General features: G+C 35.9%; 1 protein-coding gene across 1 annotated transcript in view; it reads left to right on the top strand.

Annotated features, from left to right (window-relative positions):
• LOC121407311 (probable G-protein coupled receptor CG31760) overlaps nucleotides 1-27,433 on the top strand; it is a 111,940-nt gene that overhangs the window by 62,969 nt on the left and 21,538 nt on the right. Inside the window, exons 5-6 of the mRNA XM_041598304.1 lie at nucleotides 1,632-1,741; nucleotides 3,473-3,687. Coding sequence (XP_041454238.1) covers nucleotides 1,632-1,741; nucleotides 3,473-3,687 — 325 coding nt within the window. The remainder of the gene's footprint in view (nucleotides 1-1,631; nucleotides 1,742-3,472; nucleotides 3,688-27,433) is intronic.

Here is a 27,433-nt window from a genome sequence, read left to right as displayed (position 1 = left end):
GTGCGAATGTCGGCTTTGCCATCGGGGCCACTTTTCTACAAAACTTTGACGAGAACAAAATAGCAAGAATAGCATCACTAATCACTAAGGGACTTATTCCCCCGTGAAAAAGTCTTTCTCGAATACAAGATTTAAAAAACACAAATATATACTTCTATAATATATACTTCTATAAGTGACATTTTCCTGAAGATTGTCAGTAGATTTGAAGGGCAATTATAGGCGGAGGCATACTTGCCTTACGATGTGTTGGCTTAATAACCCTAGGTTATTTACGTGCGATTCTCATCCTCATTCGGTTTTTAACATTTCTCGCCTGACATGTTGGGAAGGAAACGTTTTATTTTAAGGAGCAAAATGTTTAATTTATCAAATGAATCCTACTCCTTGAGACGAATCAATAGCAACCATTGCATTCATGAAACGGGTTCTTCAGGTCGAGCATCACTGACCTTCTCTCGCTTTGCTTGCCAGCGGCTTAATGAAATGGGGCGTCTAGGTATCACCCTATGTAAATAACACCATCCTCCCGGGCAATAATTCCCTAACTAATTTCCAGAACAATCATTAAAAGGCTAGGTGAAGAAGTCCTTATTACCAACTTGAGCTGATGCTACGATCAAAAGCAGCTACTGAAGCTACCACTCAAGGTCACAGATTTGTTGATTTATCGCTAGCCGTTTTTTGTGTATAATCTATTCCATTAAGGTGTGCGATTAACATCTCCATCGTAGTCTTTCTTTCATTTTATTTGAAAAAAAAATACATAATGTGACAGATAAAAGTGACATAAAACATAAGTATCAGTACGTCAACATGGTCAATAACTCGAATAAGCCTACTGTTCATAATGCAAATGCTTATTTTGATATCGTAATTTGTTAATTCCCCCTCCAACATCATTCTGTTGTGTAGAAAAGAATGTGTTTTATCTATTTTGCCAAAATACACGGGTTGAAAAAATTTGTCGCAAAGAAGATCTCACTAAACTGCTAGTACAAACAAAACCTTCCATACATTGACACGCATACATTTCTCCCCCAAGACGATAAGTAATAATAGTCCCTCCGTCAGTTTGTTTTGAATGCTTTTTAATTTGTTTCAGACAGACTCTATTTTCTCATTCCTTTCATGTGCGATGATTGCACCTCTTTAATCAACTGCCTGTGCGAGATAAACGGTGCCCTAACACTATAAGCAATCACACTTCTATTTCTTTTAATGAAAGTGCATCATTTTCTGCGATGTTGTAATCGTTTAAACTCTATTTTGTAGGCAGGGGCGGATCCAGGATTTTCCAAGGGGGAGGCACATTTTCCCAAGGAAAATTTGACAAGCAAAAAAATAAAGGGTCATCACATGTGTATGAACGACATATTCCCATTATAAATATATGCTTTAACCTTCAAAAGGGGGACACATTTGTGTAAGAACATTGAAAATATTGACTATGGCTCTCAAGGGGGGGGGCACGGGCCGGATGTATCCCCTTCCCCTGGATCGGCCACTGTTTTAGGTCTTTTATGAATCACAAATTCTTCTTGTTCGTCCTTTGTTCAGCTCTTGTCTTACAATGCTGTTTATGCTTAAAAATATGCTATAGAATGTATTATATTTGGTTTCATTTTCAGGCGCTGGTCGGTTATGGTGTCCCCACAGTGATGAGATGTACTCTAATGCAATGGTTCAAAGAAGTAGGATTTTCAACATTATATGGAGCGCTTTTACTCAAAACATGGAGGTAAGTTAAACGTAGAGGGCGTGACAGATATTGGCCAACAACACTTGCATATAAACGGCAGACAAACTGGGAAACAAAATCAACATTGGAGTGTTTAGTTCACTGTGGAAAGGGAAGGGCGCTCTGCCTGAAATAGACTGTTGTTGACAACAACTGAGTTACATCCTATTGATCAAAATCTATCATCATACTTAATTATATTTCAGACCATTTCAATTGACAGGTAATTTACTGAACCTTATTTGTCGTCATACTTTCATTCATTTTCTTCCATTCATGTATCTAAAGCAGTATGCCTACTTAAACGCCTAACGTTGATAATACTCCAGCGAGTGTATCTTATCTGATGCTTATTTGTTTTTGTGTTTCGATTGTTGATTTCGTGATATCACTCTTTTTTGGCATAATACATGATCAATCACAGCTGTCATTGCAGTTGCATTGTTAGCAGGAAACGCTCCTGGGCTGCTTTTTTCTTTTTCTTTCTATAGTTTTCTTTGCATCCCCTTTTTTTTCAATATATGAAACAAATATCTTCATCATAGTTGTCAAAATGTATTGGTAATCAGTTTGTAAAGTAAAATGTCTCATTCGTTTAGTGAAAAGAAATCAACGAATTTGTCTTCAGACTATTGGAAAAATAAACACGGACGTATCATAAACCGACAAAAACCACATTGAAAAGGGGAAAAAAGAAATCTGCCTCTCATAGCCCTCTTTGTGAAATCGATCTATACGATTATCCCTTTGGTTTTAATAAGTAGGTGTTGTTACAGTCCTGCGGCGTACATATCAAGATTCATATTAAAAAAATACAGTTAGAAGAAAATAGAATTCTATGAGACATCTCTTGAGTGATATCCTATCTTAATTTCTTACTGTTAGATCTTAAAATAATCTCTCTATCAAGGAGCCAGTTTATGACGATGGGTTTGTGTAATGTAACACTGAAATGGGTTTTCATCCATCACTCCCACGGGCGTTTAGTATCCAAACAGTATGTAATACAGACCCGAGTCGAGTTCATTAACGTAGATATTTCATATTTTATCCACTGGCCTGCCCAAGAGATCCAACAAAAATGAGGCACGTCGCAAGTCCAATTAATTTCCTATAAATCCTGTTTTTCGGTAGTACAGTGTGGTATCCGCCCTCTGGAATGAAATGATACAATTAATTAATTGGAATAATATTATTTGAGTTGTTGTACGTTTGTAATGGTGGTTTAATTCTTCCGATCTACACACATTGTCTAGAATAATATTTTTGTATTCACAATGTTGGCGAAAATGACTAATACATACTTAACTATAGCTTTCTCCCAGCTGATGGATAGTCGCTTTAAGGTGTGTTTTTACTACGCGACATGTCACTGGCGTACAAATAGGGGGATGCTTGAGACCATGAAACCCCTAAAACTTTCACGACCGAGGAAAAAGGAAATAAAAAGGGTCAAATATAATGTTATATTATGAAATTATGACAAAATTTGATTTTTGTTTTTCAAAAGGGTAAAACATTTTTTATCTTGCCCCATAAATGCCATTTTTTGCCCCCTTAGATCTTTGGCTCATGACGCTACTGCATTAGGTTCATAATGGCCATAATTTTATTTAAGGGCTTTATTTCCGAAATGGTAGGTCTTATCATATTTAAACAAAATATCAAATCTTAGGATAACGTTTTATATTGTTTATTTCATCTTATTGATTATCCTTTTTTTTCGTGCAGGATATCCGTTGTATTCCGGGTTCGTTCGGCGGCGAGAGTCCGGATAACCGATATGGACCTGATAAAGCGGTTGGGTCTTATCATCGCAGTGTCACTCTTTTATCTAATAGTCAGAACTGTGGTGTCTGCCCCCACGGTAGAGATTGGCGAATCGTTACATGGCCTAAAGGCATACCAATGCTCATATGATTGGTGGGATTATGCAGCAAATATTGGTAAATATTTTATGTTGTTTACAAACTTATTTTATTGTTGTTCGTTATTTAAAATGGCATATATTTTCTGTTTTATGTTGAAACTATTGCGTCTAGATCGCTTTTTATGTATGAATGACTTTCAAATTCCTAGAAGTAGTGTTTATATGAAATTTGAATGCCCCTCTGTGTGAACACAGCTTCGCTCTATGAAAACGCACAAAGCAACAAGTGAGTTAAACTTACTCACGAGATCCGGGTTGATCTCGATTAATCGATGCTTTGCCTCGGATAGCATGAATAGTGACAACACTAGACAGAGAAAGACCCAGTGTCAAATCTCTGACTTTACGATGCGATAGTGCAAAAATCGTGATAAGATCTTGGAAAAACAACAACTTGAGGCTCTTTCAAATCTCACATGTCGACTGCTGCAGGTTACAAAGCAAGTTCGAAATGAGGTTTTCTTTCTTCTTTTGAATGTCAATATATGTGGATTCGAAGATGAAAAGGGAGCTGACTGCCTCCCTAGATCCTATCCCTAATACAGCCATCTATTATTTAGAGTGGAATGGTTATTGGCAAAGTCTGTGGGCTGGTTATTAGCGCTCATTTTTGTCTGTGCAATTGCCATTTATGATTGCAATCATTTTCCGTCGATCTGTTCCAACGTTTACTAGAAACATTTTCCTATGAGTCTGAGACGATATTCTCAATAGGATTAGCTGAATACAAGCATTTATATTTGCTTGAATAAATTATTTGCATCAACCCAATTTGTGATCTTTTGAGTTTATATTTCGGCGTGTGTTCGACAATTACTTTGTCACTTAAAAAAATCCGCTAAAAATGGCATCCGTATAATTCAGTATCAAAAACAATGATAACGTCTGGTAATTAGAAAAATAGTACATGCAATTCGTTTTGCGTAGAATATAATCACGCTCTACTCCACGGTTGATCATGACTATAAGTGACTGTAAACCTAATGCACAGAATATTGTGATGAATAGACTTAATTTTTAGTTTCCACTCAGTTTTATAATTCTAAATATCTTGCAAGGAAATTTAACAGCAGAATTACCAAAACCATAGACAAAAAGCAATTATAAGATGATATCAAACTAATCAGTATTTTGTGAATTCATTAGTACAACCTTATTAAATTTAAACAAAATATCTTATTAAAACACGAGGTAAAGCAAATTTCAACTTAACATATGACGATCAATGTTATACTCTTTTTACACGTTTCCTAACCATTCACTGGGATTTCTATAAGACTTTCAAAACTTTTTTTTTTCAAACTTATTATACCAAATTTAGATAATCATTTTTTTTGCTTTTGTATATGAGTCATATGTCACTTTATTATAGCTATAAAATGTAGTAAAATTTAACTCTTTTAAATTGCTTCTCATTCCAAATTCAAACTCGGTAATCAGTTCGTGGTAACTTTAAATATTGGAATCACATTATTGTAAATTGAGCGATCTAATATGCATTATTCCGATTACGAACAATAATGTGGGTGTCATGTAATTTACGTGGTATGGATATATCTCTACCTGCTTGTGCAGTGCACATACCTTGTAAAGTTTGATCACTGAATCCGATCCAATCTCTTTCATACAAAACATGGTTCATTACATTTCATAAAAGTCATAGGTAGTGTTAGGTAAAGTCAGAAAGTAGGGCTTAGTATGCCCTCTGTCATTAACAAAAAAAATTAAATCCCATCTTTCTGAAATATACTCGCACTTCTGCCAAATGAATACTAAATTGAGAGGATTCTGCGCATGACTGTTGATGAGTCTTATACTATTGGCAGTTCTAAGAAACGAAGTTTTGGTAAGGTTTGAGTAGTTTTGGGTTATGACTTGAAGAGGGTACAACTATTAACTGTATACCGTACTTGCATACCGTGCTTATAATCCCTCATTTGCTCTCCTCCACCGCCGCCCAAGACGCCTTCCAATAATCTCGAAATCATCCCAATATCATAATTTCGTTAACCCATCTTCTTTATTTTTACATCGTGTACCCCTTTCTATCTCTCTCCTCTGTCTATCTCTCTTATACAAAAAAACTTACGCGCGCGCACGTACACACACATACCCGCACACACACCCATCTCTCTGTATCGTGTTTATTTTAATCCTTAGTAGTAACTGCTCAATACTGCACGATCTTCGTCTTATTTTCATGGTTTGCCCTTCTGTCATAATAACACATCACCATTCAGCCTCCCCATCCTATTCCACCAATCACATTTCGCCTTTCTCTGGTTTGATTTTACACCTCAATAGAATACTTTTTATCATTCCATTGTTTAAACCATTCAGAATATTTCCTACTGCAAAATGTGTGTATTTTCGGCGTTTCCCCAATCATTTCCGATGGGGATGCAGAAAAGAATATCTCCCGGCGGTTCCACGTTCAGGTTTCCTTTCCTTTCATGGATGGGCGTATGATTACCATGGTTCTTTTGATCGTACCCGATGAGCAATCTCCTCAAAATAGGACGAGATTGCAGATGAGGACAAATTAATCAGCGATAACTCCTCCTGTTTTATCTCAAAGGATCTAGGAACCCTAACAGGGAATGTTGGCTGTTATTCAATCACAAGCCGAATACTGTTCGATCAGCATCAGGTGACAAGCGCAGGGAAAGGGTTGAAGAGAGCGAACTTGAGGAATTAAAGCAGCAATCTAGCCTTCTAATCTCTTTTGTCGCTGCCTGAAGAGTGACCTGACGTATCTTCGTCTTCTCCAAAGCGATGGAAACTTAAGCCAAATGGTGCCGCTAACTAGGGTACACATTGTCACACCCATGACTGATTCGAATCAGTAGGCCTCCGTGAAACCACCGAACGGAATGATGGCGTATCGCTTTTCGGCGCTAGCGGCAAGAAAGATCACTTAACCGGTAATCTGATGCAATTAAAATTTCAAATCTGACGGAATAGTTTTTTTCCTTGTTTTGAAGGTTTTGAGTCTTACCCCAAAGAGTCTCATTTACATAGTTTGGCTGAAATTTCTTCATTTACATAGTTTGTCTGAAAGTTCTTTAAACGTTTTGGTTTTTTGTGTGGAACTCCTCTGCATGGGCTTATAATAATTGCGGATTAAAATGTCGGGGAAAGTGATGCGCTAATTTCCGGTGGGTTGCGACTCGATGGATCTGGTGTGGTATGGTCATGATGATTAATAAAGAGCCAAAACCACACGCGCGTTATTAATAAAGAAATAAGCGCGGGAGACCAGGGATGAGCTTTTGAAGGTAAGCTTGTTACCAAAATCATATTAGGCATATTATCTTGGTAGATCCTGTGTCGGCATTCGAGGAAGGAAAAGTCAATAATGGCATGAACGTGGAATAGAGAGAACGAGGGAATCTGTGGGTTGAGAAGGGAATAAAATCAGAGAGAGAGGAGATCATACAGGTGCATGGAGAGTGAATGTGACAAAACAATTCAGTATCAGACAAGCAGTTAGGTAAACTTCATGTAGGTTGTGGATAAGGTTACACAGTATAGTAGAAATATGATTTGAAAAATGAAGAAAGGTTCAAGAGAAGAAGAAGGCCAAAGTGAACATTGATGGAGGCGACAGAAGAGTGAGAAGGAAAAGTAATAGGAATAGCAAAAGACCAAGAGCAACCTAAGGGCACTAATGGATGAAGCAGATATTTAGATATTTTTTTTATTTTTCATTTTAAGGGTTATTTACACGTGATGAATTCGATTTCACACTAATAGATGAAAAGCATGATCAACATGGATTATCTACGACAGCTAATTTGCGCAGATTTTGCCGAGCCCAGATGTGCTTGCCTGTAAAATGAAGATCCTCATTGATATTAGCATGCCGAGACCTACTTTTCACAAACATAAACAAGGTCATATCGAAGACGATTTTATGAAGGATTTTTAAAGTGAAATTTGGAGATGAGATGCTATTCGAATGTTTTTATGGAATGAGAAAAGCAAATTCAAAAACTTTATCCGAGATTCTTATTGTGTATACGTTAGTTAGGGTAGGCGTATGTGATAAAGTACCTTAAGTCGGCGAATGGACACATGCATCCATTCTAGAGGACATAGCACGTCTGCAGGTAGACTCTTGGTGCCCTGATATTTGACGTATTGTGCTTTACCGAAGGAACTTAGGATTTAGGTGAGTAGGGCCAGCAAGCAAAGATTACCGATGGATTCTACAATCGATTGGTAATGATTAATACAACTGAACAAAGAAATCAGCCTCACGGTTAACTACAGATCTTTGTGTTAGTTACTGGAACCTGATTGATGTTTAGAACTTCATAATTCCCTCAAAACACCAAAAGGAATATACACTGGCGGTTCAGACAAGCCATTGTAATTCTGAAACCGTTTTTTTTTTAAAGGTGATGCCGATATTCACAAATGTTTTATAATTGCAAAATCTTTCATTTAAAATAGTCATTGGAAACCAATCTCTGTTATTTGCAAAAAGTGGGTCACTTTCGAAATTATTAAATATGTACAACAAGATTAAAGGGAAACAAAGGGGGTTGAAATGGAAATGGTAATGCAGATTTAAACAGACGAACCAACGTTTCTTAAGTGAAAAAGGTTGGGTTTGATTTGTAGTCGTGTGCTCCTCTGTGTGTAGTGTGGATGTGTGTGCGCGAAAGCGCGTGACTTGTGGATCGCTGAGTATGTTATGGGGTTTCTACGGACTAGCGTAAAGTGGATATGTGATTATTTAAAACTAAATTTTGACGTCACGGTCCTAAAGAACTCTTTCAGTTTCGAGCCTCGTTCGCAGCTGATTCGGTACAGGCCATTATCATTGTTTGTTGGATTTACACACGCATTCCATAACTTTAATGGTGAAGGTTGATCCAATGGAAAGAATATTACCTGTATTTTTTTCTGAAGGTGGCCGACTAAACTTTCCGCATATCCAGTGAACGGTGGTGGACTGCACCTTAATAATAATTAAGATAATGTAGTAAGAATAATTATCATCGTTTTCTGGGGTTGCCACGCAGTCAAGCTCAGCTTATAGTGGCAACCCCTGCAACCTTCTAATAATAGATGTTTTAATAGAAAATGCATTATTATTATTTTTTTTGTATGTTTTGCTTGTCAGTTATATGTATATTATTATTGTATTTTCTTTGTTAATATGTTCATGAAAAAGTGTTGCAGAAACCAATAAATGAAATGAAATGAAATTAAGATAATGTAGTAAGAATAATTATCATCGTTTTCTGGGGTTGCCACGCAGTCAAGCTCAGCTTATAGTGGCAACCCCTGCAACCTTCTAATAATAGATGTTTTAATAGAAAATGCATTATTATTATTTTTTTTGTATGTTTTGCTTGTCAGTTATATGTATATTATTATTGTATTTTCTTTGTTAATATGTTCATGAAAAAGTGTTGCAGAAACCAATAAATGAAATGAAATGAAATTAAAACTTCACCAAGGTTAGTGTCTGCACCAGAGTAGTGTGCTGACCAGCGTTCGAATATGTATATATCACTACGGACACCACACACTTACGCATAGCGAACATGGATATACTTGACTAAAAGTCAGATTGATTGGCTCGTTTTTGTATACCTCGAGAAATGTAGGGCTTAGTTCGCATGTTAGATTTTCAAGCGTTGCAAAGATTTAAGAGACATGTGATACCGAAAGCAACAAACATACCTGGGGTAGTACAATGTTCCGTCGCATTGCTCACCCACCGACTCCAAGTTTCCTTTCGCATTTTATCCCGTGAGAATTGCCCTCCCACAACATCCGTACCTGCCCAATCTGTGGCTTGTTGAAGCCCTCGCCGCAATTCCTGGAGACAAAGACAATACAACACGTATTCATTCTTGCAATTATCCATCACTCCTATTTTCTTCCCCTATTTCGAAATTTGCTCAAAACAATGAGGGGTTGCCAATGATATCAGCAGAAGAACAAATCTTGAAAGATTCTTCAACTTCAACTTCAACTTGTAATAATGACAGTGAAGGGTGCAGAAGTATTTAAGGGCGCCTTATTTAACGTGGCGATAGGCTGTGATAGATACTGGCTTTTGTGGATTTGGTGTTGTCTTCCTACCGACAGAATGTTCAACGATCCGGTAGAAACCCCGAAAATCATGGCTGTCCGTGTGTGTGGGTGTTCGTGTATGTGTAAGGGTGTTCGTGTGTGTGTGTGTGTGGGCGTGTGGATATAAGTTTATGTGCATTAGTTAGGGTGGCTACCCCCGCCACCCTCACTGACTGATCCCGCCATTATACTGTTTGATGTGTGATCGCTTAAGATGTTTACTTCAAGAACTGAGGATCCAGATCTATTCTACCTAAGACAACACTATTCCATATCACTCTGTCAGTGATGTTTATTCTAATGATCACGTGACTATACCATATTGATTCCCCCATCGACTACATTTTCATTCCAATCTGTCCCAATATCTCTCTCAGTAATTCGCTTTTTCGGGTAAATGTAAAGAACGCGTGCACATAATGTGCAAATCGCATTTGAAAATCTACAAACGTAATGTAGCTCATATTTTTGAGGATATCGAGCCGTTATCGTTAAGCATTATACAGAATGACGCAGGTTTTTTTTTATTGATTGTGGAGAGATGAGAAAGTTAATTATCACATGTTTTATTATCATTATAGGATTTCATTCAAATGACACCCGTTGTGTTTAGTGGTCAATATTTCTAGTTCTACAAATATTATAGTGACAAAATGACTTCGAGTTCAAAGACTTTCTCATTTAATCACTATTTAATTCAGAGAACTTGTGCTAAGCGTTAGGGGATCATAATGTTGTTTTGATGTAACCCATGAAATTCGTTGAAATCCAGCACTGTTCAATCTAATTTATTTAATTTCGAATATCCGTTTTCAAGATACCGGAATGAGGAGACATATCTTAACACTTGGTACGTTGCCTAAAGCGTATTTGTAAAATGTTTGATGCAACTCAATATCCAGATACTATCATCATTTCCATAATATAACTCCAAATAACATTCAATACTCCGGAAAACAATAAAAAATCGCTAGGAATAGATTATTCTCTACAAGTATGTATTGTGACCCCTGATGTAAAACGAATTGTACTTGAAATAGTACTCCGATATTTAAGTCACCAAAACGACAATATTTATACAAGTAATCATATATTATTTGATCGTCTTATTGAAGCGGTTGAAATTTAGAGTTCATGATTTTTTTGTAATGTATATTTTCCTCAAAAACAATGAAAGCACATGAAGCCCTATCATACAAGGAAACCTTCAAGTACTATTCGAATTTCTCCAGAAAGCAATAACCGACTTTAAAATAAATCCACAATTGGCGTAAAAGATTAATATGATAGACTTTATCATTTTAGCAAAACGTGTTTTATTTTCAAAGCGAATTGATTTCGACAACTTTACTGTAATCCAATTTTTTAATTTCTTTGAAAAGTTAAGATTAAATATTTCTCCATTATAATAAACTAAAATGATTCAGCTGTTTTGAAATTAAATGCGTTAAATTCTTTATTTGTCAGCTTCCTCGGATGAATTCGTCAGACAGCTAGCTCATAAATAGAAAGTCTTTAACAGAGAAGCGTTACGATCAGCCCTCAGTCAGTTCTCTATCTGGATCCTGAGACCTTAATAACTCGGAAGATTCTCCTTCATCGGTTAGTAGTTAGGGTAAACAGTAATCGAGCTAAATACTTTCTCAATTCCAATGTTAATAGATGAGGGGGTTATAGGAAAACACGGGTGCAGGCGATGTAAGAGGGTTCCGTGCTTTAGCGTTCTCGTTAACTTTACCTTCCTGTCATATAAAGTCCCTGCTATGGTTAAGATTCCGTTGTCCGCTATCATCTATACCAACTTGAGTTTGCAAATAGGGTAAACTTTTTATTTATGAGGTCTGTATGATAGGCTCTGCATTTGGGCATGATTTAAATCCTCTTCAGAGAATATGAGTCAGAAATACTGGCATTCCCCCCCCCCCCTGATTGTATCATACGCATTCTTCTGTCCTGTTTGATTTATATTGTAACGATTGTTTCCATTTTGGGATCAAGTGGCACAATTGAAAAGTATAGTTTTCTCGCGTTATCCAGGCACCTCATCATAAAATCTTACTAATTACAACCTCCACGAATTCATGATAACAATTTTTCGCTTTGTTTTCTTAATATATATATACATATTCGTCGAGTTTGACTTATGATTACACTTGACGGTTATGAAATTATCTTTATCTACTCTTGACCGATACAAGAAGGTCTTTTTCCTCCCATTGTTGATGGTTTAAGGCAAAGCTGGTCGGCGCCATGGCTTTCTTCCTTTCAGCCCCCATCCATCAACGGGATGAGACAAACACGTCAATGCCAATCGTGGTTGCGCGCGAAAATGCTAACCTCAATTATCACATTATCAAAATATAGCTACTGTGCGCATCTGTTATCGCCTGCTATGATTGTCTACAGGCCTCCTTTGGCTTAGATACCGCTCTCAGTATAGGCGTGAGCGTCAGAACAGGAGTGGAGAATGAGAGGGAGAAAAGGAGGGAGTTGGAGAAGGATTGGAAAGGCGTGGGTGTAGACACGACAAAATAAATTGTCATTGAAGGTATGATTTGTAAGATGATCAAAAGATATAACTGTTTAGTTGTATGACGAAAGCTCACTAATTAGAACGGGGCAATTAAACATGTTTGAAATTTAGACCCTTTTCTTCAAATATTGAAGCAAAGAGAAAACTAACTAAGGTGTTACGTGGTGAATGGTTCTGTCATGAGAATACGGCAATATTTCATGAAACGGAAAGTCAATGCCAACCGTTAAAAGCTCTTGAGATCCTTGCATCTGATTGGCTCAGAACAAAATGAGTGAAAATTGATTATCTTTAGTAGATATGAAGCTATCAGCTCAGTATAGGGGACATCAAACAAACTAAAAAAAAAGTATCATTCTCACAGAAATGATGATATAATAATATAAATATATTCGGCATGAAAGATTGATCAGGGGGTGTTTCACAAAGATTTAAGTATGACTTAAGTCGCACTTAAATGCCGACGCGCGCGTGATATGCAATGGGCAATCTCATTAATGGATACGCGGTAGTGCGCATCCCGTGAGCATCCCGTGAGCATGATTTGACCAATGTGGTGATGTCTTCTTTACCATACGCAAATGGGTATTTAAGTACGACTCTAATTCACACTTAAATCTTCGTGAAAGACCACCAAAATCACGTGGCTGATAAATACAAGAGAAGCTCAACTCGAAAGACTAAGAAACCTAGGAGCCATTTCATTCAGCCGTTCGTAAGGTACGCATACCTTTACGCATGACTGGTGACCCTTTCTTGTGCTAAATGATATATCCCTATGTAGCTGAGTGGCACCATAGAACGTGTTCCAGCCGTGCTTGCTGACATGTATAACTTCCGGGCAACTTTATGAAATACCCACCTTCATATTATCTGGGGTAGATGTAAACGTAGCGAGCGAACTTTTTTAAGAACGAGATTAGATGTCGTCATGAAAACAAAAGTTATTGAAATCAGCTTGATATTAATTGATATCTCACTGAATTTATTCGAAGAATAGATGGCTAAGTCTACATATGGGAGCTAAAAGAAAAATTGTATCCACCCCTGCCGTATCCATCTCATGTGTCCCCCTAATTTTATTCATTACCCCTTGGCTCTAACCCTTTCTCTTATCTGTTTTTCTCTGTCACTCTCTTTTTCTCTATATATTCGTAATTCAAAGTTAATTATGAATATATAATTAACTATGTGATTATTATGAGAAAAAAGTATCTCGAACTATGAAGAGAGGAAGGGTTGGACATCATATACCACTAGTCATTTTCAAAAAGATAATTCGAATGAATGTATGCTAAGTATAGTTCTAGAAAAAAAATCCTGAACAGACCCTTTAGTCAAAGGGGGACAGGGATATAGAGAAAAGGGGAATGTGTAGAATTTACTTGCTCCCTTTCCCACTCTTTTTGAATGATTGATCTCCCCCCCCCCCCCGAATTCAGATAAGAATGGAATGCAATAATTGTGGGAGGACTCCAAACTTGAGCTACAAGGGGAGAGATAAAAAGGGAAGAAAGAGAAAAATAGAGATCGGAAGGGAAAAATATAATGAAGTTTCCAACCATTTCCAACTATTTCAGTTCTTCCCCTCATATCAAAACAGAACAAACAGACCAACGCTGAGTGAAAAATACGGTAGGTGATGCGATAAAAATGTGGAAAAACAAGGACGGGCTCAGTGAAAAATCACTGACTATGTAAGCAAGGATAATACCAAGGCTTGTAATTAGCCTATATTCACACTACAAGACAAGGTAAGGTGCGATTGGCGGGTGATTCTTGAATTTGTTTTCAGAGAAATCTCAGTAGTGTGTTTTTACCCCCACTTTAAGGGGAACAAACCTCTGTTAAAGCAAGCTCAATGGATATTGATCCAGCAGGTCGTCCGCGGGTATAAAAACCTCACCAACCGTTGCTTTGGTCGGTTTGGGATTATTCTGTTCTATTTCACATCAGGAGAAAGATACTTGCGCTTTGGCTTACACGCTGTTCGGCAAGGCATGGTCCTGATTCACAGATTTTAAATCTTGCCTTTGGAGATGTCACACTTAAACCTACAGTATAACAGCAGGAACGGAAGTCATCATTTGCGAATCTCAAAATTAAGGAACCTGTCAAAATGATTCTGAATCAGATTCAAGAAATCAAAGAATTTAGTTTTCAATAGACGGCATTTACAAATATTATGCATAATGTACATGCACTTGTTATGCCAGAGGTAAAATTCAAATGTGGAAACACAGCTTAACTTAACAATAATTTCCTCCTCTGGAGTCCCAAAATATTGGCAGAAATATTTATTAAGTGCATCTTTTATGAAATTCTTTAGAGTAGGAAATACTTTCTAAAAAAAACGTTTCTAAAATTGACAAAACCTTGGAACGACAAGGATTCAAACTGGGGACGTCTTTGCAGAGATTCAGAATGTTTCACAAATGTCAGCTATAGATGATCAGCATTCCATAGGTCCATAAGACATAAATTCCCTCATCTCCTGATACGAAAAAATTGTCTGATTTAAGATACTCAAAAATAGATCTTTGTTTCAGCGCCTGGAGGGTGGTGGCTTTTAATATCATATCTGATAATGTCAAACTCATTAGTGATCCCAGCCGACCTCAAATAGAAAATGACGTGAAAACACATTTTATCCCTCGCATCTGTCGCCTTGAATTAAGATTTGCACGATGTGATTTTTTAATATCATTTTTTGTGATGATTTTGCGATCTTCGCCTCAGCGATGTTTACAAAGAGGAATAGCCTAAAATCATTGATTTATCATTCTTTGATTCGACCCGGAGTCTATGACACCACTTTAAACTGCTTTTTATTCCCCCTTACAATTGGGGTCTTTTGATTGGATGGCCGTACGCAGATCATTTTTTTTTTTTTTTTTGGGGGGGGCAAGACGAATGCAAATGTTTTAAGAAACTTGAAAGCTATATAGTGCGAAGGGTCCGAATCTTTAATATGGGGGCCCTTTTGCATTTCTAAAGAGAAATCGAAAGATTTCGTGTACAAGTTTGTAAGAGGTTAAGTTTGTTAAGTTTTCAACTGCCCCTCATTCCTAATCCAATTATATTTCTAGCTTGGCGGAAATGTTAGTTTTGTGACAGATAAGACTTTATTAAAGCAGAAATAAGCCGTAATGATCAAAGAAATCTCTGATGATGCATTTAAATTGCATGTAAGTCATTTTTCGCTCATGCATGTGCACATTGGATTGATATTTTGTTTTTGAAGGCATGACAGTTTATTAATATAATTGCAGCGAAGGATAACAATTTCAATCAAACAAACATCTATCCGGGTTCATTGAAATCAATGCAATAAACAAATAAACAAACATTTATATTTTCAGGTCCGCCCCCGGGCGCTGAATAAGGGTTTCAATAACTGACGATCCTAATACGATTATTAAAAAGTGGCATCAACTGTTAAACTGCACTGTAACGGTAAGGATCGTGGCTTCTAAATCGAAGACGTCGTTCGTGGGAAACTTTTGTTATTCAACACTGCACTTCATATGACCGAACAATTCTCCTGTCATGTATTTATTGTCTCCTTCAGTTTCCACTCCTTTGTTGACCATGTCCAAGAAAAGTGGACTTTTGCTGTATTTGACCATGACAAGTCTACATCTTAAAGCCTGTGTCTTATTTGTCTTGGATTATCGAGTCCGGAAGAAAATAGACAAGGCACTCGTGTCACTCATAAAGTGTTTACATGGTGGAGACTCGCTCCAATCATACTCGAATCAGTACGCACAAATCATAAAGAATGAAACGGATGTGGATCTTTGAGAGATGAATTACAATTAAGACCATATATCTTTAAATCAATGTCATTTACATCTATCTCTCAGGGGTTCGGTTTCTTCACACAAAATATGGAATTGAAAAAAAAATTGTTGAAACTTCATTATAGAATCTAATCATCAAGTATAGGCTTACATTTCATACCTTTAAAATATAAAGGTAACAATAGTGCAATAAAATAATGGAGCAGTAAATTGAGGGAATAAAACATTCTACTGAAAAAGAACTGAAGGTCGCCATTTCAAGCATAGATCAAAATAAAGGCAAAGGTTCATAATTCCCAAACTTAATTTTAAAATGTACAATATGAAATTATCGTCTATTCTGTTTAATAACACTCTAGTTAGCTATCAAAGTTATCAATCAAAGCATACATTATTTCTATCAAAGGGATCGAATTGTATTGTTTAATTCAATAGCTCACACATTATTCTAACACTTCGTCTCGAGTATATACATGACTCGAACTCACCCCTCAAATCCCCATAGTCCTTATGAGAATGTATTACATGAGATATGAACCGTATATATCAAATGAATAATTCAAGTAATATATCATATTTCATAATAGTAGACAGTCTGAGCTGGCTGATTCTAATTGTGTTCGTATCATATAGCTCCTGGTGTCAGACTTCACTGGCAATGTCTGTCTCGTATGCATGATGAGAACTAAACTATATTGCATTGTAGGTTCATTGGGGAATAAGTTAACCTAGCTGCTTTACTTCTAAGAATATCACAAAGAGGCAAAACAGGATCGTTGTACATTAATTCCTTAGATTTTTTTTTAAAGTTAGCATAGTCCCACTTCACTTAATACAGAATTAATGCCCCCTTTTTAAACATAAGACATATCGTATCACAAGAGTTTTCGCTGCTTGAGAAAGGATTTTATCCAAAGGACAAAACGCATTTTCTTTTGTCGAAGAAATAACATGTTAAGATTACATGGATTGAAATTTCATCTTAAAATAATAGGCGTTCCTTACATAACATTTGCTCAATAATATAATTTGAACTTTTGAAATTGATGACATTTAGGTAAACCCAAACCTGGTACATGCTTTTAGACTATTACTAACACTTCAAAGACTTCAAAAGGTACACTGAATGATAAATATTTAGATTTTCAACTCTCTTTAAAATTTTATGACCTCTCTTTTTTTTCAGTATACTACTGTTCTTTTATCATCATTTTCCTGCTATGACCGTCTTGCGTTAGATCGCAAACACTCGATTACTGAAGTATTTTGATTTTCTGATCGAGATTTGCCTTAACATTCTACCATACCCTTTTTGGTGTTATATGCATACCTATCACAGCAACATAATTCGAATTGTAATCCTAAATCCGTTGACGACTCCGTCCGAAAAGATTCCTTTTACAGTCCGCCAAAATATTTTACAAACGTGAATGATTTTGTATTATTTATGAATGCATCAAAAGACTTTCATGTCTGTCCTAATCCCCTTTAAGATATGCCCTCCTTTACTGAACCAGAAGAAGAAAATTGAAAAAAAATATTTCTCGCAATATATTCGAAGAATTTCATCTCCGTCTTTATTATGCCTCGGGGGACAGCCCAACAGAATCTCCGAGACATCTGACGCATATTTATGCTATAATTCCTTGCTATAAATCTATTTTTGCTATGATTTCAGGGAATTCTTTCTCTCCTTTCTGTCTCCTAGGTTTTTCCCTGTACTCTGTACTTTAAGACATTCATTTGAATTGCTATTTGATCCATGTAAGTCCATGTTTGAACTAATGTGAGCATTAAGATTATGTCCAAATCGGTGTGATTTGCCAGAAAAGTGCCAGATGTCTTTTCAGAAATTTAATGCATGTAGAGTTTATTAAGAAAATTATACCGTCTACGGATATTACGTGAAAACCGAGCAACGAGTTGTTGTTTTAGCGGCATCATTTTGAGGCTTTCAAAATCGCGTTGTGATAAATGTCCTCCAAGAGGGCAATAATAACTCTTAAGACTTATGTCAATCATCCTAGCCCATTTCATGAGACTAAATTTAAGTTTCACTCTTGTGAAATCGAAATGATTTTCATTTATTTCTTTTTCAAATGGTAAATGATACACAAATTATGTGTATCATATATGTATGTATATATAAATATATGTATATATATATATATATATGTGTGTGTGTGTGTGTGTGTGTGTGTGTGTGTGTACTGGGGGTGGGTGTGTGTGTATGTATAAAGTATCAATACACACTCCAATTGATTGTAAAATCGTACAGCCTATTAAGTAGTTTTATGCGGCCTCAAATATACAATTTATCGTTCATGTTCTAAGTTGTGGTCTCTCATTGACTGTGTGTTATAAATGCGTAGTCGTAAAATATACGTTTTCAGATATTTACTAATACTACAGAGAATAAAGTGACCTATAACTGTATTTGTATAGAGAAACTAAAATGTTTTGGGAGGAAAGGTAATTGTTTTGCTACTTGGTGACACAATTATTGCAGTATAAAGGTATTGAGTAGTTCATTAGCATGGTATTATTCAAGTGCGTCTATATTACTAGACCACACTAGCATTATGGGCCAGGAAACTGGCCAGGTATGAGTAGTTGAGGACTCGAGATGGCGCTATTGGTTCATATCTGCTTTAACGTCTTAAGTGACAGTGTCTCACATTAAGAACTATTATACGGTAATATTTCTTTTAATTATTATTGTAAATTTCCTATGACTCTCGATACGTGAAGAATGATTATTAATTCATCTATTGATTAATTATTTTATCATTTATTTATTATTTATTATTATGAATAAGCTAGTTATCTAGGGGCTCTAGGACAAGTACCAAGGGAGGGCAACACTCAGGGGTTTAGAGATAGCTTGGAGACCCTCCAAGTGAATTTTCACAGAGGAAATCATTTTCTCGCATTTATTCTCCGGTGTAGTGTCCTCTCTCCACGGGGTAGGGCGAGAGAGCCCCGTTGGTCCATTTTGCCAAACAATAGAAAAAGCTCATGATCAACATTTGCAAACAAAAACGAAAATAAATATAATAATAGGAGTGGCAAATACTGTTGTTTAGTCCATCACTTTTTCAAAAGGGAATGCTTACAACATTGTTCAAGTATATCAAACAACGACATGTTTTTATTTGAAATGATAGATGATATCTACTAACTTGAGCATTTGCATTCCATTCCAAAGCCCTAATCCAACTCATCACTCATTCACAATCCATTTTGAATACCCCCGTCATGGCATAAATCGAAAAACAAATTGCATCCTTATCATTTTTCACGAAGTTGAGTATAGCCTCCTTTATACGTAAGAACGTGTTATAATGTTTGGCTAATGTTTTACAAACAGAGATGATATCATCGCCCTATTAATTATCTAGACAATATTTCTGTCATGCTTTAATAGATAAACAAGCCTCTTTGCGACATTAATCATTTTTTGACATTTGCTTAAATAGACTATGAAGTCTGCAAACGTGAGTATATTGCACAGATAAACAAAATATGCAAACTATGTAGACCTGGCGTATTTCTGCAATATTTGACAAGTCGTTTCAAAAAGAGGTATTTCATTCCTTTTTTAAGAAGTCTGTAACATGTACAGGTCCTTCAATGTGAATGACTTATGAAAACAAATTGTCTTCATCGAAATATCCTTTCCAGAATTGCTTTGAAACATCCCCAAAGACCAATTTGTTTCTGGAAATTAATAAATATCTTTAAGTGTCTCTTGGCCTAAAGGAAAAAATCTAATATTCAAAGATTTCAAATGCCTAAATAGTTCCCACTGGCTGCTGTATGCCTTCTTTTACAAAGAAAACCTCAATTAAGTAAATGAGCTATTCCCAAATGACAAACATCATAAATTCGTAGACAAGAAGACTACATTTTGTTTGTTTAATCAGCCATTTATAAATTATTCAAGACCAAGAAACATTTTACCTTTGCCATCATTATGACTGGATATTGATGCGTTAAATGCGTTACGTGTGTAGTATTGCAAATATCCTCTGCATGGAGCAATAAAACAATTTTTAAGAAAAAGTTAAAGGATGACGTAGATAAAGATGATATATTCAAGTTTGCTTTAATTTAAAACCACCTGTATTCTGATATTGATTGCGTTTCAATATTATCTGTACATTTTCATGTAAATATGAATAAAGTCAAATATAAATGCCCGAGTTATATCTGACTTCGTTTTCTTTTTTGTTTATTTCGCTATTACGTTTGAGGCCGCTATACCCTAGTCAAGCACTGCTTATGGTAGCGGTCTCCAGCAATTTTTTTTGTCTTCTCAACAAAGTACAACATATAATATTGCAAACTAATACTATCTATATACATTTTTGCCAATAATTTATTATTTTATTTATTTTTGTAAAATAAATGTATCACTACTTTTTTTATGTTGTGCATTATGTTTGTTAGTAATTTCTGTTGGAAAAATGCTGAAATAAAATCAAATCAAATATTGCCGTAAATTTTATTTACGGCAAGTTATTTTAACATAAACTACGGAGTTAGTATCATATTGGTAATCCAATGTTCTTAAATAATAATAATAATAATATACAACATTTATAAAGCGCTTTATACATAAGTTTCAAAGCGCTAAGAAAGAAGGGGAGAAAAGAATACAAGAAATATAAGTAATAATAATTTTAGTAAGCATGTCAGGTCAGGCGGTGAAATAAGCCGATGTGGCGAATCCCCCCCCCCCCCCTCTATATATATATATATATATATATATATATATGACCGAATACCATGTTTTTAGTGATAAATTGCCAAAAAGAATAATTATGTGTCATATTGCACTTTACATTTCAAAGGGGTATCTGCTGAGTCATCCTATCACATCTTGCTATTGAATCGAATCCTCAGGAATATTGAGATTAGGATTAAGAGACATTCGTACGATAATCGTTATCATTTTGCACGTATTGGGAAGCTACAAATTGTTGACTTTCGATCAAAATATTTTTCCCAATTTACATTTTCTTATCATGATCGTATCGGCAAATTTGTTTCATGTTTGCCGCCCGTTTTCGTTTTTAGGCAGGCGGCATTTTGAGGCGCCAGAAGTGAGGATCATTCATGTTCATCAAGAAATATCCAGAACGTTAATTGGGATTGCTTTATCGCGTTTCAGACACGGACAACGTATAGTTCTTCGTGACCAAGTTGGTTCTGCCATGTGCTCAGAGGCTTAGGAGTGCTTTGGCTTTTATTTTGTTAATGCTATGTTTATTATAGCCAGAAGCGTAATAAGCCAAAAGTTTTGAATGGGTCAAACATGAGACATGGCGTACCTAGAACGAAATTTCTATATAGCTGAAAAAGATAACGTTTTGATACAAAAATACAAGTTTGAGATAAATTCTGACATACTATTCTGAAAATATCATATTTTTCTTCCTTTCTCCTCCCCTTTTCTCTTTTTTCTTCTCAGTTTTTTTTTTCTTCGTCGTGAAACTTTTTTTTTGGGGGGAGGCATGGTCCCCAACACCCCCAATCTGAACGCCAATGCTTAGAGCTTGCTCTTTGTCAGTGGGCCGACTCCATGTGCATGGTGTAGGTTGTGCTATCGGAGAATTACCGAAATATACAGTACACTAAAGATTTGAACTGAATTATTTTGATAAATACTATTACAAAACAACGAAAATTTTGATAGATTTTGTTACACTATGCGACTTGGATTGCATGATCCATTGGATGGTTGCATCCTGCAAAATAATAGTTTCTTATTTTTACACCATTAGATGAATTTGACAATAATACAAAAATATAAAAATGTGCATTTTTCAGAGACTGAACGTTTTGGTAAAGCTGGAAAATGACCCAGTTATTTTGACCTTATTAGAAATCACACTCAATTAACGATCTCACCCGATATTCGAGAGTACGTGAACCTCATTTTCTTGGACTTATTAAGATTGCTCTGCCGATGAAAATATTCCCTTTCACTTTACGTACAAGGTTCATGAGGCTCTTTGGCTATCTTCTAAACAAATTAACCCTGTCCAAGACCTTCTGGTGCATTCCATAAAACAGTCATCAATCATCATTGCTGGACCGCGACGCTCTGCCGAGGTGTTCGGTTAATTGAATTACTCGACGTGCGCTAATTATTACCGCGTTTATGCCCGTCAAGAAAACTACGGCACATCGTCCCTATTTCTCGCTTCCGAATACCGCGGTATATCCTTCACCGTCAAGTCAGTGAATAAATGAGATAGATCATCCTCTTGGCCGATGGTTCGGATTAAAGTTTGTACTTTAAGCATGTCGTGGCAAGGATTTTAAATTGATGAAACTGCTTGTTTCGTCATTAATACACTATAAAAATAGCATCTTGATAAGGATTCTGCAACCTGTAAGAGCCTGTTTAAGGATTTCGAAAATTGCGCTAAATAACACTTGTACGCGGTTGGTATAATTTCAGACCAATCCAAATGATATTTTACACACTTTAACACTTCAAGTGCTCTTTAAGACACCCAACCCGCAAAAAAAATCGCAATTTAAGGTGCATTGAAAAATCCTATGGTGCAAAGTTGCACAAGGGATATAGTACTTAAAAAAAACATGAATCATACCTGTATTTAAATAAGTAATAAAAATTAGTTTCTTCATAGAAACAAAATCATAGTAATTACTTTATTCTCTGTACAATCAGTATTTGCTATTTGAAGACTAGCTATTCATAACGGACAGTCAATAAGGGACCAAATACATTGTTGGTCAGTCCCCCCCCCCCCCCCCCCCCCGCTTGAATGATGAAGAAATGTATTTGAATAATTGTTCACAAAAAAAGTTATAAATGAATAAGGTATCAAATAATGTGCTGAAAAGTTTAATCTCAGCTGTTGGATATCTGTGACATTGGTGGCTAATTTAAACCACAGCTTTAGACAAGAGCAATATTCCCACATGCCAGTATCTCTCTTCTCACTGGAAATCGTTGGAAATAAATGTTCTTTCACTCATTTCCCTAAATGTATTGATAGAATCCCCCATGTTTACTTCCTTACAAGAAACATGTGGTTTACAATCAATATTCTATCCTATCAGGATGAATGGACGTTATTTTGGGGTCAGTAACAATATTTCAGTTTCTTGAAAAACCAAAGACGTAATTACATGAACGCACTTTTCGAAATCTATCATGCAAGACGTAAAACTGAGGCACCTAATATCTTAGAATAAAGTCTAGTATTAATATCTGGCATCTACGGTAAACGGGGCTTGACGAATTACTTTGAAGAGTCCATTTTATTTTCCTACATGATGTCCCCATGATGTCCGTAATGGTTTATTCCATTACGATAAAAGTGCGTGAAAACATTCAGGCAATATCCTATGTGAGTGTTTGTTTAGTTGTGTGCATTATGGGACGGCAGGTCGAAGAGGGAGTCGTGTACTTTGTTTCAAAGAAAGATCAAAATGTAGATCTGGTATTATCAAAGTTGTAATGACCCTTGTGGTGCCAACTTCGGATAGGTATCAGAACTCATCCATTGGGTCCGAGTAATGTTCTAGCATATACGAACAAATACCCCGATTGGTCAAACGGATGAGATGATGATGCTCTGCTTTTCTCCATTAAACTGCAATCAGGGGCTCGCTTCATAAAAATTGTTATAATAAAAAAAATCTGAAATCCTAATCAGCTGGTTGTAAATTTTGTTTATTTCTCTGGTTAAGCATCAATTGGCCTGATGTATGCCTAAGGAAAGGTCACAAAAATATGAAATATATAACTAAAACCAAAATCAGACGGGTTGATGAGGGACATTGAATAAGAAATAACTTTTCACAGCTATTTGTATCATAGGGTAGACACTTATTTAAATAGAAAATAAAAGAAAAATAAAGGGATCGTTTACATGATCAAGAAAATACAAGAAGGATTGATTTGTAAAAGACTCTTTGATTTAACCACTGGAAGAACGGGAAACTACATTCATGAAATATATCATTTTTGTGGGGTTAGAGAGGGAATATGTCTTAATAATTTCACTGCGAATTAAGACCGGTGTGGTGTTCGAAGCCATTACGTCTGTACCAGCAAGGAATGATTGATTTTACTCGCCTCGGGATATTTTGTAGGAAGGATTATCCGGGAGCCAGACCTATAACCTTCCTGCCCGTTGTCGCCACATGCCCGTGGCTGATAGAATATCATTCTCCTAGGGATGAACATTGTATCACAATCTCCACCTCCGCCTAGCTAGGCCTGCTGGGATACCACATTTCCATCGTAGCAAACCTGTATATATTTTAGATAGCAGATGGCACTTTAAAAAAGCTAAAATGTCTCTCTATAAATCTTGATATTTTTAATTCACACAAAGTCAGCGTAACCTGCTATTTCATCATCGATCTTGCATCCACAATCTGGGTGTGATACACTGTAAAAAATGAAGTGCTAATTTAGCACTTACAGTGCAGTCACCATACAAGCACTGTAAGTGCTGAATTAGCACTTCATTTTTTATAGTGTATTTTTCGTTGGTGTTCAAGGTCGACTTTTGACATCAATCTGTTATGTAAGTTTTCATGGGTGTCTTGTTTTGTTTTGTGTGTCTTTTCTAACTGATAACATTTATGTGTTTCTTTATTCTGTTCCTATTCCACCTATTTCTTCATACCTATACGTTTCCATTTTACACTTTTTTATCATATCACTTGATATACAGCTAGATTTTCAATTATTGTTTATTTTGATTAACCTACTTATCAACTCCCTCTTGATTTTTTTTCTAAAATGCTATTAGGTCTATTATCCTGCTTTGGTTTATTTTTATTCCTTTTTTACATATTGCTTTACTGATAAGGGGTTACTTACCTGAGTTATAATCTCCTTTAAAAAAAAATTAAATTTTTACTTTTCGAAAAAGATAAATATGACGATGTGGAGAATATTGACTTTGTATGCACACTGCTATTCACTCAATTCCTTAGTTTGATTTATCAATAGCAAACTTGCAATGTAATCAAATATATAATTATATATATATAATTTAACAATTGCATAATTTGGCATTTATCTTCGCTTTTACGTGTTGGCTACACAGATGACACCCATTTGTTAATTCACACAAGATGGAAAGCAGACAAGACAATTAATTTTCAGACCGTTTCCAATAGAGTGAAAAATATATACCCTCCTAGAAATAAGTTTAAAAAGGAAACACTTTACCACCGAGCTCTTCACTACATTTAAAACATCTACCTACCCACACACACACATCCACAAGTGCTCATCCCACACGCATACCGTTACGACAAGGTTACGATATTACAATGCTACTCATACACATTAAGACCTTATTTAGTTACCCCAAATCCTTACATTTAAACGTCTTTTACCAGTTTACAGGTCTTAGTTGATATCAAACACATTCTGTCTTCTGTAAAGTACAAGATTTTTATTTGTAATAAGTAGGCGTCCCTCTGTTGTATTTTTCACCCCAATGTTTTGTTTTCTTGTAATATTATGTGCCATGTGCTTGAAAAGAAGATTGTATTATCGCTATCTCCCATTAAATTAAATTTGAATGCTCTACCAACATTACAATGCTACTCACAAATTTTATTATATTAATATGAATTAATCAGAAAAAGAAAAATAAAACAAAAATCTTAATATGATCAAAAGCGGACAAGGAATGACAAAGCTATGGCATTTTAAAGATTGGCATTATCCTTGTCAAACAGTTTTATAGGCAATGAGCATAATGATGATGTCACATCTCCAATTGTTCTTTTGTATTTTATCATATGAATTATGTTTATCAATATTTCTTTCTAGTACCAAGAACAGAAAAAAAACCTGGCTTTCTTTTCGTTTACCTCCCTGCCAAAACATCCACCCATTTGTAGGCGCCGGGTCTATGCGTCTTCGCCAGACATTAGCCCAACTTAAATCGATTACCTCGACTGTTTTAATCGCGAATAGGAGCCATTTTGTGAAGATGTGTTGACAGTTGCTTGAGTGATGGAAGGACGGGTGGGACATGAGCGTGATCCTCTATTGGCTTCCATTACGCCTAATACACGGAAATGAGGGACTAACAGTGTTAAATATACGTAGAAGACGTGTATAATGAATCTTGAGGGGAATTAAAAGGTCCGGGATGGGTACTTCATCAAAGTCGTTATTGTATCCTCACAGTGAAAATGGTGCTAAATATTTCGGAGACATGTCCGCTGTAGACGTCAGATTAAACGTAACTTTAACGTAACTGTGGGTGTGTATTTTATGTGTGTTGAAATTTTACACTGTTCACATACTATCTAATCGAGTATGAAAAAGATCCCAAAATAAAAAGGAGATACATGGATGGAAGATCCTTGTTTAACGTGTTTTATTATTATTCACATTTCTAAAGAAAAGTGGATCACAAACAATCAATATTGGAAGTGTGGTCAGTGGGCTACGTACGAATGAACCCACTATTCAAGAAATCAAGTTCAGCTTTCTATGTTATTTGGTTTAAAAATCCATCTCTTGCCCGAGAAACAATGACAATATAGGAAATAAATCTTTTAACGTAGCGGTTCCGGTCGTATTTTTCATTTAGATGTCCCCAATTCAAACAAATTAGGAAATGCATGCAGAAGGATCCTAGTCTTTTGAATTTGACAACTGGCAATTGAAATCGTGTACTCAAATCATGATTGGGGGTTAGTTCTTAAGACCCAATTACAGAAGTTGCTTACAGGTATGAAGTAAAATGAATCGAAAAATAGTGAACACCCCTGATAGACCATCTATCTTCATACTTTCCCCCCGCTGGCTGGCATCAAAATTGCACTCTCTAACCTAGATTCAGCTTAAACGTCTCCAAGGCGTACAATACCAATGAAGTAAAAGCTTTGACCGTGATTAAGGAGTAAGAAGTGGTACAACCCAGAGGATAGTAATATCCTTTTACATCGTATATTGTCTAGATTACTTCCTATGTTAGATTTTTGATCAATATAATAATCATTGAAATAAAAAATCAGAAAGTGGAATAAAAAAAAGTTAATTGCCGATTTTGTTGGCAAAAGCCAGATGATTTATTTTCTTTCTATTCCCATTATATTGATTGAAATAATGAGGGTGGTTTTAGTTTCTCTCTTTATACATGTTATAGTTTATGGTGATAGAAACGCAACACATGCGAACCAACATATGAAAGGAGTAAAGGAATCGGCGTATGGATGGACAGTTGTAAAATCTTAGAGTGGGGGTAGCGAATCCAACTACCATCACGTTATGACCGATGCTTCTGAAATTCGGAAAATAACTT

This window comes from Lytechinus variegatus, chromosome 2 (assembly GCF_018143015.1).
Source record: "Lytechinus variegatus isolate NC3 chromosome 2, Lvar_3.0, whole genome shotgun sequence".
Classification (NCBI taxonomy): Eukaryota; Metazoa; Echinodermata; class Echinoidea; order Temnopleuroida; family Toxopneustidae; genus Lytechinus; species Lytechinus variegatus.
Note: the sequence above shows the minus strand (reverse complement) of the source record. Positions and strands in the feature narration are given on the sequence as shown.